This window comes from Salvelinus alpinus, chromosome 36 (genome assembly GCF_045679555.1).
Source record: "Salvelinus alpinus chromosome 36, SLU_Salpinus.1, whole genome shotgun sequence".
NCBI classification, from domain to species: Eukaryota; Metazoa; Chordata; class Actinopteri; order Salmoniformes; family Salmonidae; genus Salvelinus; species Salvelinus alpinus.
Window position 1 is genome coordinate 14,509,491 of NC_092121.1, and position 19,026 is coordinate 14,528,516.

General features: G+C 41.8%; 2 protein-coding genes and 1 pseudogene across 2 annotated transcripts; 1 reads left to right on the plus strand and 2 right to left on the minus strand.

Annotated features, from left to right (window-relative positions):
• Positions 1-74: 74 nt before the first annotated feature.
• On the plus strand, positions 75-2,031 carry LOC139565246 (ATPase SWSAP1-like; annotated as a pseudogene).
• On the minus strand, positions 1,984-7,309 carry LOC139565245 (erythropoietin receptor-like). Its single transcript, XM_071385419.1, has 8 exons — positions 7,005-7,309; positions 6,497-6,632; positions 6,138-6,304; positions 5,890-6,041; positions 5,586-5,742; positions 5,347-5,434; positions 5,127-5,214; positions 1,984-4,958 (listed from the first exon to the last, which is right to left on the minus strand). Exons 1-8 carry the CDS (start codon positions 7,102-7,104, stop codon positions 4,254-4,256), a joined length of 1,593 nt encoding a protein of 530 aa, XP_071241520.1. The 5' UTR covers positions 7,105-7,309; the 3' UTR covers positions 1,984-4,253.
• A 931-nt stretch (positions 7,310-8,240) lies between these two features.
• On the minus strand, positions 8,241-18,719 carry LOC139565247 (ras-related protein Rab-3D-like). The gene is made up of 5 exons (XM_071385420.1): positions 18,447-18,719; positions 14,202-14,441; positions 11,097-11,215; positions 10,887-11,011; positions 8,241-10,682 (listed from the first exon to the last, which is right to left on the minus strand). Exons 2-5 carry the CDS (start codon positions 14,439-14,441, stop codon positions 10,495-10,497), a joined length of 672 nt encoding a protein of 223 aa, XP_071241521.1. The 5' UTR covers positions 18,447-18,719; the 3' UTR covers positions 8,241-10,494.
• Between the last annotated feature and the right edge of the window lie 307 nt (positions 18,720-19,026).

Genomic DNA, 19,026 nt, shown 5'->3' on the forward strand with positions numbered 1-19,026 from the left:
TCACGCATTGAGCAGAACGTTTTTAGCAACGATAAGCCAAGTTCATACATGTAGATAGATAGCCAAAGAAAGATATGGCCGATATTTTGACGCATGTCTTTAGGACATTTATCCAACACAATGGAAAAACGAAGGATTTCAAAATCATCGCACCATCAAAATGCAGTACATTGGTGGTCGGAGACTGTAGCGTTTACCGTTCGTTGCTGCCTCTGAATTGGGGCTCTCATCATTTTTCACTCAGGTTCAAATTCAGAGCCTTCCAGGACAAGAATCCATGTCCAACCTGAGCCCCGACAATTTGAAGGTAATTAGCTATTTACATACTACTAGGCCTTAATAACAACTACCTAACTAGTTTCCAGCATCTGTGTTATTTGGCACTACCTTGATCAACATGACATAACACACAGCACCACACTCCCTATTGAAATCATTGGTCAGCTCACTGACCTAACAATGTCTTATGACATCAAGCACTTTTATTGGAAGATGTAGCAAGTTAATTATACATTTGTATGTCCTTTGTTTGTGAGGTAGTCCTAATGATGGATACTTATCTCTTCTCACTATCCTGCCTCCTAAGCAGATAAGAGAGCTTGCTCTAAGCACCCCCAATCAGTCACAGAGATGTGCATCACTTATCAGCGCAAAACATGTGTGATGGGCCCACTGCCAAGTCCTCCCTAAAAATCAAAGGGAGAAAATGTTTTCCTGAAAAGTCCTAAACAAACAGTTCTGATTATTGGCATGAATTTATTGCAGAAAATGACGTTTTCATACCCCAGGTCCTTGGAAGATTTGCTTCAGGACGTGGCCTCTTTGCATGAATCAGCCTCTGCTGCCCCTACGTCGCTGATCATCGTGGACGGACTGGAAGGCTACCTGCGCGGGCCTGGAGTGAGTGGTGGCCTTCAGCAGGCAGAGCAGTCCTCTGCTGCACAAATCTCTGCTCTGCTGTTTGACATGGCTGCATTTCTCACACAGACCTTGGAAGAGAGAGCCGCTAGTCTGGTCTCCTGTCGGATCATAGCCTCGTTCCAGTCCGAGTGGGAAGGGCATGCTGGTGGGGACTCCTCAGGCCCTGTCCCCTCAGTTCTAGACCGCTACTTTCAGGTTCGGTGTACCTTGGACCGGGACTGGAACTCTGCCCCTGCGGTAGCAGGACCACAGGACACGTGGCATGTTTACCTCTCTGGTGCTGGGATGACAGAAGCCCCTATTGCTAAGGATGAGGAGGACTCAAGTCTGGCTCGAGAATGGCGACTGGTCATTTGCCCCAATCGCTCAATGGAGTTTACAATGGTTTGAAATCTATTAAATGACTTTTACTAGTGGACGAGGAAGAAATAAAAGGCATGCAAAAAACGTATATAGTTATATCAAACCATTGCATTACCAAAGACTGAGATGCAAGGGGAACAGTTTTTTTTTTTCAATGCACAAAATGGTTTTCACTAGTGTTTACAAAAGGTTTTCAGCAAGGTTTTTGCGTGAATTAAACCACTCCTCCGACTGAATTGTACTGATTCTGACTGCTCTGGCACAATATAATTTGAGTCTGTTCTCCCTTGCCCTGTTGTCTTCTCTCCTACACAATGTGACTTCACATTCAACCATTCAACTCTCATTTACATTACTTTTCTGTCTAACCGTTGTGCCTGTGGCGCGTTCTAAGATCATTTGTAAAGGGAAGATTAGGCTGATGTTATAGACGGGACAGCAGAGAACATCACGAAAACGATGCGCACGCTTCAATGGGCCAGAAGGCCGTGTGTTGTTGTCATTCTGGATGGCCAGATAGCTAGCAACAATGACAAGAAACTGCCATGTGGGGAATCTTAAGTGGCTCATTTCAGCTAGTTTTATCTTGTTCTTGATACCATGTCTTGTTTTGACTGATGTCACGTCTACGCTAATATGGCATACATTTGCTAGCTAGCTAACCACCAACTGTAACTATGTATTTGAGACAACAAGTGCTCATTGTACAACCTTTATTTATGTTTTCAATAAACATTGGAGATGAAATATAGTGTACATGTTGTCAACAATCTAAGCCAACCCCGTCGATTTTGCCACATAGTTGTGCATCCGTTGGTTTTATTGCTAAACAACCAACCCATCTATAGATATTAGCTATCAGGTGCAATCAGAATGTCTCCCCACGTTTTTCTCAACTAAAGGACAACAAGAACATCATGGTACACAGTTTACAAGCATTTCGATACACCCGCAATAACATCTGCTAAATATGTGTATGTGACCAATAACATTTGATTTGCTTTAATGCCATACCTTTTTAAATCATATTAGTACAAAAAAAACATTGAAGATATCTAATATGGAAGCGCATCAGAATTGATGAACATTTATGTTATATTTCAGGCATTATATTGACATTTTTGTTGACCATAAAGAGATCCTGAGTTACAGAAATGATAGATTGTCAGAAGTTCCGTATAGGTAATCATCACAGTATTATCATAACATGTAATGAAAAAGTCAGGAAACATTCACCAGTTTGTTTAGAAATGAACACTGAAAATAACTGAAAAGCAAAGGGTTTAAAGATAGACAAATTAGGAACTAGTTAATATTCTAAATGTTAGTAAACAAAAAATAAACATGTTTGATTGGAGCCTTTTCTAAACCAATGTTCACGTTGTTTGTTTTTAAAAGATTTTCCCTTATTTACTAGGCTATGTTCTATAACTGTGTTCTGTGAGGGGATTGTGCTCCTTCTCTGGACAGATCAGAACCTCAGCTCATTATGCTAAGATCTAGGTCACTCGTATAAGGAAATTGTTGTGAACTTCACTTGTTATGACGTTAAATACCCTTTTCCCCAATGCCTAGGCTACTCAACTACTGTCCACATTCTAAGGAACGGGACGATATCCCAATCTTGGCAAAGAAACAAAACATGAAACAGATTTAACTTCTTTAGGAAAACTGCGCTAATGTTGGAAGCAAATAATTTTGTTGTCATCCAGAGTCACGTTTATTTATTTTCCAAGCTATAGCACACAATATTTTACATACAACAGGTTTTTAAAGAACTAAAGAGTTTGGTCTGCTTCGTGTTTTCATTTTGCCATGGAAAAAATATTGTTATACTCTACCACCCTCAAACTAAACTCTGGACCTCAAAGCCAGTTCAACTGCATGTTTTCATTGTTCCCCTCTAGTCAGGGACTGATTTAGACCTGTGACTCCAGGTGTGTGCAATTATCAGGTAGAACAGAACCAGCAGGCTCCGGACCTCGTAGGGTTAGAGTTGAGTATGCTTGCCCTACCACATTGAATTGTCATATTCACATGTGCCTATGTAAACAACTGTATTTTTACCAATGGAACAACTTAAAATGTGACGTTTTTTTCAATCTACTCATACATTTAGCCAAATCACAATTTTTGTTTTGGGTGGGAGGAATTACCTACATTTTCAATAAACTAGTGTTTATTTAAACCCCCCAAAATTTCATTTGAATTATTTACAGTTTCAACAATTATGGCCTCTCAATGTATGATAATATGTAAGATTCAATGAGGTGACAATTAGATAGACAGATATACAAACATTCATACACTGGAACCATCATGACTTTTACAACCTTTGTTGATCTAAGCATTGCAAGCAAGAGGTGTACAATAGCATCGTACTGAAATGTGACACATTGCCTAAACACATTCCTGCACATCCTACAGTACCTCTTCATTCTCGCAGGAGCTTCATGTTAAGACCATGGCTACATCTTAGTGATACTCTTGTACAATACACAATTGACAAACACAATATTTACAATTTAAGTGTCAACTTTATCTAGTTATTCCAATAAAAATATAGAAAATAACCTTGTAAATTGACCTACAAGATCCAGTGATTTAAGAATATACACATTACATGTGTTTTATAATATCAGCTTTAGAGTGTTTTAGTTGTTCATGTATTTCTTAAACAGCTGCCTTCCGATTGAAGGGATATTGTGAGAATGAGCTTATGAGCCAAAGAATTATGAAATCCTTATCAGGGATACTTTTGACTTTTCCTCACCAAAGCCTTTGAGCTTAAATTTAGCTTTGTCTGTTATCGCATAGTTATGAGAGTAGCCTACATCCTGGCTTTTTGCATTCCACTGACAAGAAGATGGAGTCAATATAGAAGCCTTGGCCAAACATCCCAACTGTTTTTCAGCTTCATTGGACCTTTAAGCCTCAGTTCATAGCCTGTTACATAGCTTATCCTTATTTCAGAATGCAAAGTGGATGGGAGTACCTATGGGTCTTCTGTGTGCAGGGATCTCGTTCTTGTACTCATTGGTATAGATAACTCCCTTCCCAATGTCATCGATCTTATTCGAGCTCATCGGACTGTAATCCATGGAGACGCCTGAGTCGGCCACTGCCATGTAGGTGTACCCGGGGCCCTTGGGCGGCCAGGTGTGGTTTGGGTACTCAAAACTGGACTGGGACGAGAGGCAGCCCGATCCTGAGCTCTGTTGGAAGGAGCCCAAGTCTGATCGAGATTCAGAGGATGTCCTTCCAGAGGCAAAGAGAACCTGCAGGGGCAAGGTTTCCTCCAATATGTCGTCCAGCGGCTCCTCCCCACTGTGGTTCTGAGCATTGAGGGTGACATAGGCATCATGAGACTCCAGTAGAGAAGACTGGGTCCAGGGTGCAGGGTGCTGATGAATAGCCCGGAGCTGGTCCATCGGCCAGTGCTCCTGGGGGGTTTCTCTCCACCCCTCCATCAATGCAGAATCCACCCTCTTTAGCTTCTTGTCTTCATCCTCCTCCTCACCAAGTGCCTCTGAGGCCTTGGGCGGCAAAGCGGAGCTGGGTAAGGCGGGACCAAGGCTAACCTCGGAGAGCACCTCTAGTGGTGCAGGGAATTCCTCGGAGTAGAAGTAGGCTGGCCTCAACCATAAGCCTCCAGTGCTGTGGCCCAACCACTCCTATTGACAAACCAAACGAGAGAGGTTCAGGGGTCTGCACTAATATTGAGTCAAGATGAACAGACTACGATACACACAAAGGATATAGATAAACACTGCACAAGGTACTTCATACCGAGTTTCATATTCCAAGGATACGAAGACTAATACTGGATTTACTTGTCTCACCTGAAAGTCACCACCATAAACCTTAAAGAGGCCTTGGAACTTGCTTTCAGGGGTGGGAATGATTGGCCAGATCTTCTTCAACAGGAACCTGAGGACAATATTGTACAGCCTTATTCCATAAATACACCACTGAGGATGTCTCTACAAAGGAGATCACTAAAGAGTGTAGTTACAGTGGTAGACTAAAAACTTTGGAAATTTGTTGTTGATGGTAACTGACCTGCGATGAGACATGAGCACAATGAGAGACAGCAGGGTGAGGACGAGAGAGATGATGAGACTCAGGGACACGATGAGAGGGTCCAAGTCTGCAAATAAGATAACACAGCAACAAGGTTACACCAGGGATGAAATCCAAGGGAGGGATCCCTCACAAATAGAACAAAGATGTTTAGCTCACGAGACAAGCACATTATTTTGGTGACCGTGTGAATGTTGCTGCAGGAGAAAGAAGCTTACCACTAGGCATTGTTTCCATCAGTACCGGGTCAGTCCAGGAGCTCCAGTGGCCACTGTAGCTGATGCCGTCCAGTTTGACACGAATGCGCACCTTGTACTTAGTGCCTGACTGCAGACCATGCAAGATGAGCTCAGAGCTGGCTTGCACCTTCTCCACCTGAAGACAAGAGATGATAATGCGTTGTCATTGACACATCTCTGCCGAAGGCCAAGAAAGGAACAGCACCATTATTCACAAGGACTTCAAACGTTTCTCTTGTCTGGTAACAAACTTCTACCTCTGATATGAGTGTGTTGTTCATACCTTTCCAATGTGGCTCCCTGCCATGGCGTAGCTGACCTCGTACATCATGCTGTCGCCCATGTACTTGAGAGAGGGAGGCAGCCAGCTGGCCTTCAGCTGCCCCTGCGTCCCTGTACTCGTCAATGTCAGATTGGCAGGCGGGTCTAACAGGACTGACACACAGACATAAGAAGAAAATGTAATTCCTAAATCCTGAGAAAAAACGAATGGAATAGTTCCCAAAAGACAACCACAACTCTATAACTCACAGACAAGTTCAATGAAGAGACTGCGGTTGTGGATCAGCAGATCGTCCCGAAACACCCGGATGTCAAGGGGCACAAATAATTGAGTCTGGGACAACCTGCAAAAATACAGCCTCTTGCCGCCTGCTGCTGGTAGGGCAGTTACGGCACACTCACTACTGTTCTCATTCCTGCAGAGGAGGAGAGACATTTGGATTGTTTACACTTTGTATCAAGTTTCTAGGCTAAATGGAAAATTGAGGTGATCATTCTTCAAAACACATATTCATAGCAGGTAGCAACCCTCTACCAAGACAAGGTGAGAGAATATGGTACACGTAGCAGCAATTATCAACTGAGCGCTTTGCCTGATCATGACTTACTGGTATGTGTATATGAATGAGTATTGGTCAGCAGAGCCAGTCCTTTCCTCATCCTCCTCCCAGAAGCAGGTGAGGTCCGACATCCCTTCAGCAAAGCACTTTGGAATCTCTGGCTCAGCGTGGAGCAGCAGAGCCACTGTGTGGACAAGGGAGGGAAGTCTTAGTCCACAAGGAAAATGTGTGTTGGGGCATTATTGGTTTTGACAATTTAGTAAACACAGGTGAAGACTTAAAGTAAGTCTCCAAACAGCTCCAGAGGAATGACTATTGCTGATTAGTGATTATTATAACTATTTTTAACAGCTATTAAATTCACCACATTGTGCGAGGAAACACAAACTTTTGACAATTGATAACCTGTCTCTATCTTAACCCAAATCTAAAACATCAAACATATTATATTGAAATACAAAATATAACATGATTGAAAATAAGCGTTGTAATTGTAAACACTTGTGTTACAGAAGGTGATGAAAACAAGTAGGCTATTTGGAAAAATGAATCCTACCTTTAGTTTCCAAAGGTTGTGCACCATGCACAATGGACGTTTTCTGAGCGCAAAATAATACACAAAATACCAACAGCTTATTCAGGTTATCATTTGTCATCTTTTTGTCTCCTCTGAGAACAAAGCGGCCTACGCGTTCTGTTGTACTGCATAACTGGTAGGCAACCAGCTCCAAACTTCTGTTGTCTCCTTCTCTCTTCGTGACAGTCTCTCTGAGATACTATGGATAGTGCAACACAGTTGTGCGTGCATCACAGGAGATAAGGTGTGAGCGAGTGTCCAAGCCAAGCTGTTTACTTTTTACTCAAACCCAACTGTAGAGGTGGAGCATACAAAGTATTTTCACTCATGTCTGTGGGCGGGACTAGAGTAAGGTTACAACATGCTTCCAACGGGACAATATGTCCCACCAAACCACAGGGACCCTTGGAGAAAGCTGAGGGCCACAACTCTAAGTGACAACTGCATTTAGTTGTAGTGGGCTATTTTTTCGCCATGCATAATTGAGGTTCCTTATTGTGAGGAACAAAGAGGGCACGTGGCAGACATACACAGGTAGTAGGGTAGGCCTAATAACTGAAAACCCACATGGAGCCAGTGAACTCACAACTCAGCGTAAACGGTCTCTTATCTCTGACCTACACCCATGTTTTTGAGCTCGACCTGCGTTATCTGTATTGCAAGGGGTAGTGTCCCGTGATAAGCATGGGGGCGTTTAGGCTCATCCCAACCCTACATCATTTGAATGTAATTTAGCCTGGCCTTACATCACTTGACTTTAGTGGGCTCAGGCTGAGGATTTCTCATTTGGCACTAAGGAAGATCACTGATAGGCACCAGTATATGATGGAAGACTACAGTATGATGTAAAAATATAAAAAGGTTACAAAACATTGCAAGAAGATTAACTGCAAAGGACACAAAGGCTGTGGGTAACTGGTAGGTGACAGGAAAGGGCACCAGGAAACCTCTTATTGTTGAGGAGGACCACAGCAGTGTGGTTTTCTGTGTCGTTAGATAAAAAAAGACCACAACCCCCCCCTTATCCAAATGGGAAGGGAGGTAGGACGTAAGGCCATAAATTATAGATGATCTCACCATGAAGACTAACCTAACCACGTAGAACATGGGTCTCAAGCCTTTGTCCGCTTGAATGCATAGATGTTGTGCTTTCACAAGTTCTAATCATCTAAATGATTTAGCATAAGGATTGCACAATAAAACAACAACTCAGAATTTATATTTTGTAATGAAGTCTTTATTTTCATAAACACATTCAATGTATATGCCTTTTCTAATAAGATTTTCCATCAAACAGAGAGCCTTAAATAGCAACAAAACAAATATACATTAAGACAACAGTATAGTTCCCCTTAATAATAACAAACCTCCTATATAAACTATGGAATGCCAGACTACACAAAAACGAACCAATTCCACAGAAAAAAATTTAAAGGATAAAATGATTCACTTACAACTTCAGATGAACATAATTATCAAAAAATATGTTATGGGTCCTTTTAACCAACTGACATTGAAGTATTTAGATAAACTGGGTATCAGTGCATCAGCATGTGATTTAGAGAAGTCCTCCTCAGGACTTTCAGTAAAACCTCACTACTTTCAATCCAGTTACCTTCAGCAGCAGAAAGAAAAACACAATTTAAATACACTGACAAACACCACCCAGGAGAAAGCTTTACAACTTGGGCATAATGCAGATGTAATGTGGGTATAGTGTTTTTACACAGCTATAAAAGGTTAACGGTTAAGTCTCCAGTAAAGTGTTTCACACCACAACAAGACCACTTGCTTGTGGTAGGAGATGAACAGGGGAAATCACTTGATACAAATCAGCCGGCTAATATCAAACAGCGAGTCAGCATCAGCTGTGCATCCAGGTGGATAGGTGTCTTTGTGATAAGCAATTGGAGAAAGTAGGTGCTCATGAATACTTTTGGCGGGCTTTGACCCAACCCCTCAGCTTTAGCGTAAAAACATAAGGCTGCTATCATGCAGAGACAGTGCCTGTCCCTAACTGATTGCCAGTGAACAGTGTGGGGCTAGTGATAGGGAAATGGCAGTGTCTGTGAGTAACAGAAGGTCGGAGAACGGGGAGATGCATGTCTCCCCAGTCCAGTTGTAGAGACATGCATATTTTTTCTACTGAAGCCATCCAAGCAGTACAATGGAATGTACTGTACATGCTTTAGGTGGACCATTTGTCTTTCTGTTTAAGCATATGATTTGGAAAATGAATTAGCATGGGTGTCATGCTTGGCCAATCACCACGATTTAATTAGGCTACTTCATAGACAGTAACTTAGATGTAAGAACAGTACAGTAACATCATGCAAGTAATGCAGGCAGTTTACACTGGCACATCCAGATTACAGGACACTGTTGAAGCCTTGTGCAATCGGGTTGGAAAGTGTAAGAACAATGAGTAGGAAGTGGAGGCACAGAGGGGTGAGTGAGGACATGACAGAACAGATCACATGACGCGTGTCAGTGTCACTAGTGTTATACGACTTCCTCCCAGACAAACATCCTGGAGCACAACATTGCTCTAACATTGTTTGGAACAGAATCTCATACTTTTTCACCTTCTCTTTCCCATAAGCAGTAGTAGTTAAAGTCTCAAGAATAGTAGTGCACAATTATTCTGAGGACATGGCACAATAGCATCTTCAGTATCACAGAGTAAAGCATGGAGGTCATGTAAATAAGGAAGCAAAAGGCCAAAGCAGCAGAATAACTCAGTTTTGTGATTGTCTGGATGATGTCATCTTCATTAATAACAGTTCCATCTAGATTTTGACCAAGGTTATGACAGAAAACGTGGATTTTTATTGTATAATTTTATCAGGTTTTGGGGTGCCGTTTTCTGTCCGCTTTTGGATTCTGAGAAGTTTAGTCCAATGAATACATTCGAAGCAGAGCATCTAGCCAGGGGGCATCCAAAACAAAAGCACCTTCTGCTCTGTTTGAGTCTTAAACTATTATATTTTCATTCATTAAACTCTGAACACAACAATGACCTAAAATAATGACTACTGGAAACTATTTCATTATGACAAATCTTCTTCACATTGGCACTTCTTTAAGCTGATTTGAACTAGCTTTGCTTTAAAAATAAAGCCATTAAAAAGGTTTCTCACAATAAATACAGTACTTACATTTTTTTTGTGCCAGAAGAGCAGAGGGGATGCCATGTGGTAGAGGCCGGGGGGGGGAGGGGGCACAGTACACAAGAGAGATGGGGCCTTTTCAGGGAATACAGAAACTAGAACAGGGGATATGTGGAATAACACTGGATGGACGGAGGGGAGGGGACCGATGGCTATCTCAGCTAGCTGCTTTATGGTTTTCACTGCAGTGGCTGTGTTAGGGGGTGTGAGATTGGGGTGTATGTGAGAGGTGTACTCTCTATACTTCAGGCACAGTGACGGGGTTTGGTGTGGGGCTGTGAGGAGAAATGAGGCGGGATTTAGCAGCCACAGCCGCCATGGTTCTCTGGAGGCGAGTCCTGTAGACTGGTGCTCCTGTGATTGGACAACAGGTTGGCATCTCCGCCCATGCTCTCGTTCATCTTCTCACAGATGACGTCTACCAGCCGCTCAAACACCTGCTTCACGTTGATGTTGTCCTTGGCGCTGGCCTCGAAGAACTGGAACCCTGCCAGACAGAGACGGGGAAATTGAGTAGAGTAATTACTTACTGTGGAGAGATTTCAAGAAAAGCAGATGAGATATTTAGGCTTAAGTGTTCGGTGTCCCCTGCTATATCTGTGTGTTCTCATGAGGTCAGTATGCTGTGGTAGTGTGAACTCTTGGTGTATAGTCTTTGCGAAGACTGCATGCTGTTGTGGATGGTACTCACCAAGATCTTTGGCCAGTCTCTGGCTATCCTCTGTGGGGACTAGCCTGTCATCCTCCAGTTCACACTTGTTTCCCACCAGGATCACCTGTGCGTTGTCCCAAGAGTATGTCTTAATCTGAGTTGCCCTGTATGACCGAGGTGAGAGTAGACGAATGCACAGTCTGAGAAGGCAGCAGGGTCAATATGGAAATGATGGAACCTTTCACTCACCAGTCCTGAACTGCGTTGAAGGAGTCCTGGTTGGTGATGTCATACATGAGCAGGAAGCCCATGGCTCCTCTGTAGTAGGCTGTGGTGATGGTACGGTAGCGCTCCTGTCCCGCTGTGTCCTGTGGGGAACAAGATGGCTGGTCATTCTTTAAGGGTTGGATTTGGGAACATGTTAAATTGTGTGGTATTTTGTGAGACCAGAAGGGGGCAATATTGACTAAGAACTACAGACTTGAGATGCTAGAGGTGAATGTGTGTGTGTATACGCTTGTAAATATTCAGCAGGTCTAGAAAAGACTACAATTCATCTTTTTTTTTTTGAACATACAAAATTGATATAAATAAACATTTCTGTGATAGGACAATTTAATGGACAAAGCACTATCAGCCTAAACCTTCCCACCCAAAGCCACTGTTAACTTCAGACTATTAGAAATGAAAGTGTCAGATACATGATTAAACAGACTAACATCTACATTTGTCATGTCCATAACTTCTTGTCAAACAACAAACCCTGGCCCACTAACAAAAACCCAGTAAGAACAAAAAGAACACGGAGAGCGTCAGATGTCGATAACAGCTCTCTGGTGCTGTAGAGACCTGTTTATCAGAAACATCTTTCAATTAAGTAGAGGTTGAGTGTGATGTCAGAGTTGCTTCCCTAGAAAAGGTTAACGTGAAAAAAAATTGTCACGCAGGTGAGGGGATTAAATTGGCACGGCAACTATCCTTGGCCGTCGCTTGGTAACCTGGCCTGGGTCCCTCATTTGCATTGGAGGACTTTACATCACTGAATAGTGGGGGGGGTGTTTATGAATGTTTCATTAGGGCTAATAGTGTGCAGGGTAGTCAGCCCGAACGAACTGCCACCGATTTAGAGATTGCAAGAAATAGAGCGGTTCTTATCTTAGAGCAGGTGCCGGGCTAGAGAGACAAGTGCTCTATAAGTGTGTGAGTCGGTGTATCCGCAGCGGTGTACTTCTGTTAAATGACCTTACCCAGAAGGAGAGTCTGCGTCATCTCAGGGTCATTTTTGTTTCATTTATGAATGAAGGATACCAGATGCATATCTTACCTGATATGTGCAGACATTATCAAATATTTGGCAGGGTAATGGATCTTACAGTAGCACTAACCAAATACACTGTCTCCATAACTATCTATACACCAAGTAAAGAAAATACTGTCCAAAAGCATATGCATGATGACAATGAGTGTAAAATGGTTGGGGGTCAGAGCCATTGATGTCACTAGGACCCTTCTCAGCATGCGTCACCTGGTCCTGCCGCCCACACAAAACAGGGACACACTCTAAGCCCTGGGCTTTGTGGTTCCGACACCAGGTGTGTCATTGTGCAGTTAACATATTGCCATGTGGTGTATCCTCCTAGAATAAACAGTATGGTTCATGTTGAGAAAGTAGAACCATAATGGTACTATAGAAGGCTTCAAATTAAACTCATTTTTAAAACCATGATAAAAAAATCATTTCAAGCCTTTCTCATGCCACACACGCAGAGGAAAGCTTGCAGCAGTGTGGACAGGGCACCACCTGTACACTCTTCATAGAGTGGCGAGGCTCAGAGGGTTTGAGTGAAAACAGGACACTGCGGATTAAACGCCACTGGCCATCCACATAGGGTTGTTCATTAACTGTACACATGCTCTCGAAGCCAGGACTCATTTATTGGACATGGTTGCTACTTCCACACCTCCAATGTATGAGGCAAACTGAGGAGGATTTTATTCTTCTCTGATTTGAAACTCATCAGATGGCATTCAGTGATCCCAGCCACCACTGACGACATTAAGCCAAATCACGTGTCCTAGGTGGAAACAGGGTCAGTGCGTCAGTCAGCTTGGTTTCGGTGTGTACATTGGTGTGTACATTGGTGTGGACACAGTTGCTGCTGATTCATCTTGATTGAATACAATACCATATAGGATGTTTGTCTTGTTTAAACAGCATTCACTGTACGTGAAAATAGTTTGCCTTGAAACACTTTCAGACGTCAGGGGACTAGGCTACATAGAAATAAATTGTACAAATCTGGTAGCCCTGTAATTCAAGTATTTCCACAGAACCTGATATTTTTTTCGAATCAGTTCTTTTTACCAATCAGTTCAGCTCTGAAAAAGATCTGATGTGGTTGGTCAAAAGACCAATAAGTGGAAAATGGATCAGAATTGGTCTGCCTGTCCAAACACAGCCTTCAAGTCTCTAGAGCATGTGGTGCAAGCAGCAGCAACACATTGCAGTAGCTTGAGATGAGAAACCAAGTTTTCAGCAAAACATACAAGAGAGACATAGGGTAAAATCATTGGTGGAAAAAGTACTAAAATTGTCATACTTGAGTAAAAGCAAAGATACCTCAATAGAAAATGACTCCAGTGAAAGTCACCCAGTAAAATACTACTTAAGTCTTAAAGTGTCTGGTTTTAAATGTACTTAATTACAGTGGTGGAAAAAATACTAAATTGTCATACTTGAGTAAAGGTAAAAAATGACATGCTATAAATCTAATTCCTTATATTAAGCAAACCCGATGGCATGATTTACAGAAAGCCAGGGGCACACTCCAACATCTTTTAAAAATGTAGTATTTGTGTTTAGTGAGTCCACCAGAGGCGTTATATTGATAGGTGTGTGAATTGGACCATATTGATGCCCTGACTGAGCATTCGAAATGTAATGTATACTTTTGGGTGTCAAGGAAAGTGTATGGGAGTAAAAGAGTACATATTTTCTTTGTAATAAAATTGAGTAAAATTTGTCAAATTAATTGTAAAGTGAAGTATCCCCAAACAATGACTTTAGTACTTCAAAGCATTTTTACACCACTGTGTAAAATGCAAGGGCCTTGCAGATGAAAGTTGGTGATTGACCCACTATAGAATTATCAGCCATCTGTCATAAAAACTCAATTCAATAGCGAAGGATTTGGCCTATGGATTTATATTCTGGTTTAATACAGAAGACAACTTTCATCTTGATGGGATGTGTATGAGAGTCCACTATGATGGCAGAAATGTGGCACAAAGGTGGTAGTCATGTTGTAGAGACCATAGCTGGCATGTGTTACAAAATGCATAAGGCTAACTCACCCATATCTGTAGCTTTATCCTTTTCTCATTGCGGAAGACGGTCTTGACCTTGAAGTCTATGCCCACGGTGGAGACAAAGGCTGAGGTGAAGGAGTCATCAGCATAGCGGAACAGGAAGCTGGTCTTCCCCACACTGCTGTTGCCAATGATCAGCAGCTTGAACATGTAGTCAAAGTTCTGGTCAGCCGCATCCTTCTGGGCAGGCTGCTGCTGAAGGCGAGAGTCATTCACTGACGCCATCTAGAGGGGAAGGCAGAGGTGTGAGAGGTGATACTTCAGCTCAGGGTGAATTAAACACCAAATCATCAGGTTAGGGGCTCGTAAGTAAGCATTTCACTAAGGTCTACACCTGTTGTAGTCGGCGCATGTGAATAATAACATTTGATATGAGTCTTTGAATTTCATACCATTACAACTCAACAGTTGGTAGGTAAAATCAACAGGCCAGGCCCAGTCCCCTAAATTGTTATGATCCAGTAATGAAAGGTTGCGGGGAGTTTTCAAAACCTGCTCGTCATAGCTATTATGACTCAGTCACTTGCAGGCTGCAGCATCTGCCACTGGGTATCAAATTGCACACCATAAAGACCTTTTAGTGTCTGTCACTCGTTCCTGAAAGTGGGTGTAATGACTGCAAGGAATGGGCGTGAAAGGAGAGTCCATGGTCTCCCCCCTCGTCCTCAGCTGAACAATCAGGGCTGCACACCACAGCTTCCCTCTGATGAGGACTGTCTCCTTGGAAACCGGTCCAGAACATAGCCGCCAGGCCCATTAGTGTGACAGGCCAGCTAGCTCAGCATGGCCATCTTAAGAAGAAGTGATATTTAACAACAAAGGGGAATGTAGAGGACGGTCCACAGTAGAGGTTGACCGATTAGGATTTTTCAACACCGATACCGATTATTGGAGGACCAAAAAAGCCGATACCGATTAATCGAACAATTTGTATATATATATTTGTAATAATGACAATTACAACAATACTGAATGAACAATGAACACTTTTTTTACTTAATATAATACATCAATAAAATCAATTTAGTCTCAAATAAATAATGAAATAATGTTCAATTTGGTTTAAATAATGCAAAAACAAAGTGTTGGAGAAGAAAGTAAAAGTGCAATATGTGCCATGTAAAAAAGCTAACGTGTAAGTTCCTTGCTCAGAACATGAGAACATGTTAAAAGGAACCACCAGCTTTCATATGAGGCTTCAATATTCCCAGGCAAGAAGTTTTAGGTTGTAGTTATTATAGGACTATTTCTCTCTATACCATTTGTCTTTCATATACCTTTGACTATTGGATGTTCTAATAGGTACTTCAGTATTGCCAGCCTAATCTCGGGAGTTGATAGGCTTGAAGTCATAAACAGCGCAATGCTTGCGGCATTGCGAAGAGCTGCTGGCAAACGCAGTAAAGTGCTGTTTGAATGAATGTTTACGAGCCTGCTGGTGCCTACCACCGCTCAGTCAGACTGCTCTATCAAATCATACACTTAATTATAATATAATAACACACAGAAATACGAGCCTTAGGTCATTAATATGGTCAAATCCGGAAACTATAATTTCGAAAACAAAACGTTTATTCCTTCAGTGAAATACAGAACCGTTCCGTATTTTATCTAACGGCATCCATAAGTCTAAATATTGCTGTTACATTGCACAACCTTCAATGTTATGTCATAATTATGTAAAATTCTGGCAAATTAGTTTAGTGCCTGCTAACATTAATTTCTTTTAACTAAATATGCAGGTTAAAAAAAATATACTTCTGTGTATTGATTTTAAGAAAGGCATTGATGTTTATGGTTAGGTACATTCATGCAACGATTGTGCATTTTTTCGCAAATGCGCTTTTGTTAAATCATCCCCCGTTTGGCGAAGATGGCTGTCTTTGTTAGGAAGAAATGGTCTTCACACAGTTCGCAACGAGCAAGGCGGCCCAAACTGCTGCATATACCCTGACTCTGTTGCACAGAACGCAAGAGAAGTGACACAATTTTCCTAGTTAAAAGAAATTCATGTTAGCAGGCAATATTAACTAAATATGCACGTTTAAAAATATATACTTATGTATTGATTTTAAGAAAGGCGTTGATGTTTATGGTTAGGTACACATTGGTGCAACGACAGTGCTTTTTTCGCGAATGCGCTTGTTAAATCACCTGTTTGGCGAAGTAGGCTGTGATTCAATGATAAATTAACAGGCACCGCATCGATTATATGCAACGCAGGACAAGCTAGATAAACTAGTAATATCATCAACCATGTGTAGTTAACTAGTGATTATGTTAAGATTTGTTTTTTTTTATAAGATACGTTTAATGCTAGCTAGCATCTTACCTTGGCTCCTTGCTGCAATCGCATAACAGGTAGCCAGCCTGGCACGCAGTCTCCTCGTGGAGTGCAATGTAATCGGCCATGATCGGTGTCCAAAAATGCTGATTACCGATTGTTATGAAAACTTGAAATCGGCCCTAATTAAATTGGCCATTCCGATTAATCGGTCGACCTTTAGTTCACAGACCCTATTGTGGGGCAAAGAAAATCTCTTGTTGAAGCTGTATCTATGATTCCATGTTTGTGCCCACCGAGATTATAGGGGTGTGAGAGTGAGTCACTGCCCCTTACTTTTAACATGGGGGATGATCTGTGCGGTAAATGTGTTAAATAAGGCTAATGCATGATGTAAAGGCCAAAAGGATTTTGTAAAGATCAAACTTTCATCTGACCATTGCTTTGTGGGTCTGAAGTCATTGGATCATAGGTCCCACACTGTGTGTACAAATAATATGCGGGAAACCCATTGGATCAAATGTTGTTTTCCTCTCAGAACATAAGCCTGCTAAATCCTGGTCACATCATGCACATTTACACTGTGGCTCAAGAAGTCTTAAGGCAAAATAATATTTGGGGAAACTGTTTTTCTACCCTAAATCTGTGACAACTGTTGTGCTGCTGAGGCAATGAGTAGCCTACAATATCCAATATCACTCAATTCAATATCCAATTGTACAATAAAAATATTACATAATCCATCCCAATGCAGTCATAATGTCCAAATTATTCTAAGATATTAGAGACCAAAGTTACTGAATGCTGAAGTGTTGAGAAACACATGGCCAAAACTGTTTGTGGACAAGTAGCATTAGATTACTTTGACCAGTGGGTGATGAATTTAATACTGGCATGCCACACCATCTGCCACAATAATCGGGTACATCTCTGACGGGACAGATTTTACATCACTGTCATCACAGAACAGGCCTCCACTTAGTAGAGTTGAAATGGGAGTAATTTTTTATGCACTGGAGAAGCATTAGTTCTGTAAAACAAATAAGAGTCCATTGTGGTGAATAGGCCTATTGTGGTCTCTCAGCTGGCACTGTTTACAGAGTAAGGTCCCTGGCTGTTATAGGAAATTAACTCTTGGTTGGTTGGCAGCTGTCTGTTCCCTATAAAAGAATGGTCGTAAACACAGGTGAAGGAAGTAGGTTAGTAAAATGTAGTGGTTTCAGTATACCTGGACAAGATCAAATGAATAGCACAATAAGTAGGCCTATACTTGTCAACTCACTCTCTACCCATCATATTGAAAGTTGTCAAGTGTCCATTCTCCATCTCTATAAGCCCTTGATCCTGACTCTCAGTTTCATTACATTACACATAAGTTATTGGACAAAGGCATCTTCTGTATGGGGGAGTTTTGTTAAGAGCCCTGATGCTCAATCTGAACATTAACAAGCGTCTGTTTTGGAAGCATAAGGACCTTATCTTTCATATCAGTGAGAAATCATTTAAAAAGGTTGAATTGATACACCTTGATAGGGTTAGTGTCAGTGGAGGACGACTCATAATAAATGGCTGGAAAGGAGTGAATGGCATCAAACACATGGAACCTATGTGTTTGATGTATTTGAACCATTCCACTCCAGCCATTAGCACGAGCCTGTCCTCCCCAATTAAGGTGCCACCAACCTCCTGTGGTTAGTGTTACCACAAGGACAATTTGTCCTTTCGGTACTTCAAATCGCACCAGGTGCTCGAGCCTCGAGGATTAATTGGCGAGGGCTCGAAAACCTGTTGTCACATTATAGAAACATGTCAAACTAAGTCCAGTGTACATTACATTGAGTTAAGTAAACGAGAATATAATGCCCAGCAAATTATTTTCGTTTGGACATGAAGGAAGCTGGACAAAGGCGCAGAAAATATTGACCAAACTTTTTCCAACCATTTACCTAATCTATGGAAACGGAATTTCTTTGACTTTGACCGTCAATGTTATTTCCTTTCAAGTGAAGAGTGAAAGTTCCCTAGGGTCTTCAACAACCTAAATTCTCTTTCCGCCCACCGCTTTCTGCCTCGCCGTTTTCCTCTGAGCGTTTGCGGAATAGAACAGGCAGCTCCCGGATCTCGTTTGTGTACAAAGGAGCACCCTTCGAGAGCGCAGCAGTCAGTGTTGTGATCACTCACACGACAGTATTCACACAGCTATAATCTCTCTCACACACTTCCAGAGAGCAAATTTCCTGTACTTTATGATCCCTCACTCAGCTCTAGCCTGTTTCGAAATAAGAGTTTTCACAAATCAAGGCAACATTTACAGTATGTTTGTGTTTGACTGATGTTAATGTGTATTAAATTGTTGAATAAAATAGGGAATATTCTCAGCTGGGTCAGTCTTCTGATCTGAACTTCAGAGATGCTCTGCAGTCTGCCAACCTCATAATGTATTAAGTATAACTCAACATTTGATAATGCAGAGTTGCAGAGTTGCAGATCATTAAAAATACACTAATGAGATCACTGGGCTTAGAT

Bases quoted from the DNA above. Each gene is read 5' to 3' on its own strand.
- LOC139565245 (XM_071385419.1), bottom strand. From the start codon at position 7,104: ATGACAAATGATAACCTGAATAAGCTGTTGGTATTTTGTGTATTATTT. The intron at 5,215-5,346 runs GTCAGTTACCAT...TATTGTCCTCAG, and splicing joins GTGCTCATGTCTCATCGCAG to GTTCCTGTTGAAGAAGATCT. The intron at 4,959-5,126 runs GTGAGACAAGTA...GTTTGTCAATAG, and splicing joins TTTATGGTGGTGACTTTCAG to GAGTGGTTGGGCCACAGCAC.
- LOC139565247 (XM_071385420.1), bottom strand. From the start codon at position 14,441: ATGGCGTCAGTGAATGACTCTCGCCTTCAGCAGCAGCCTGCCCAGAAG. The intron at 11,012-11,096 runs GTGAGTGAAAGG...TCGGTCATACAG, and splicing joins TTCAACGCAGTTCAGGACTG to GGCAACTCAGATTAAGACAT. The intron at 10,683-10,886 runs GTGAGTACCATC...TCTGTCTGGCAG, and splicing joins GAGACTGGCCAAAGATCTTG to GGTTCCAGTTCTTCGAGGCC.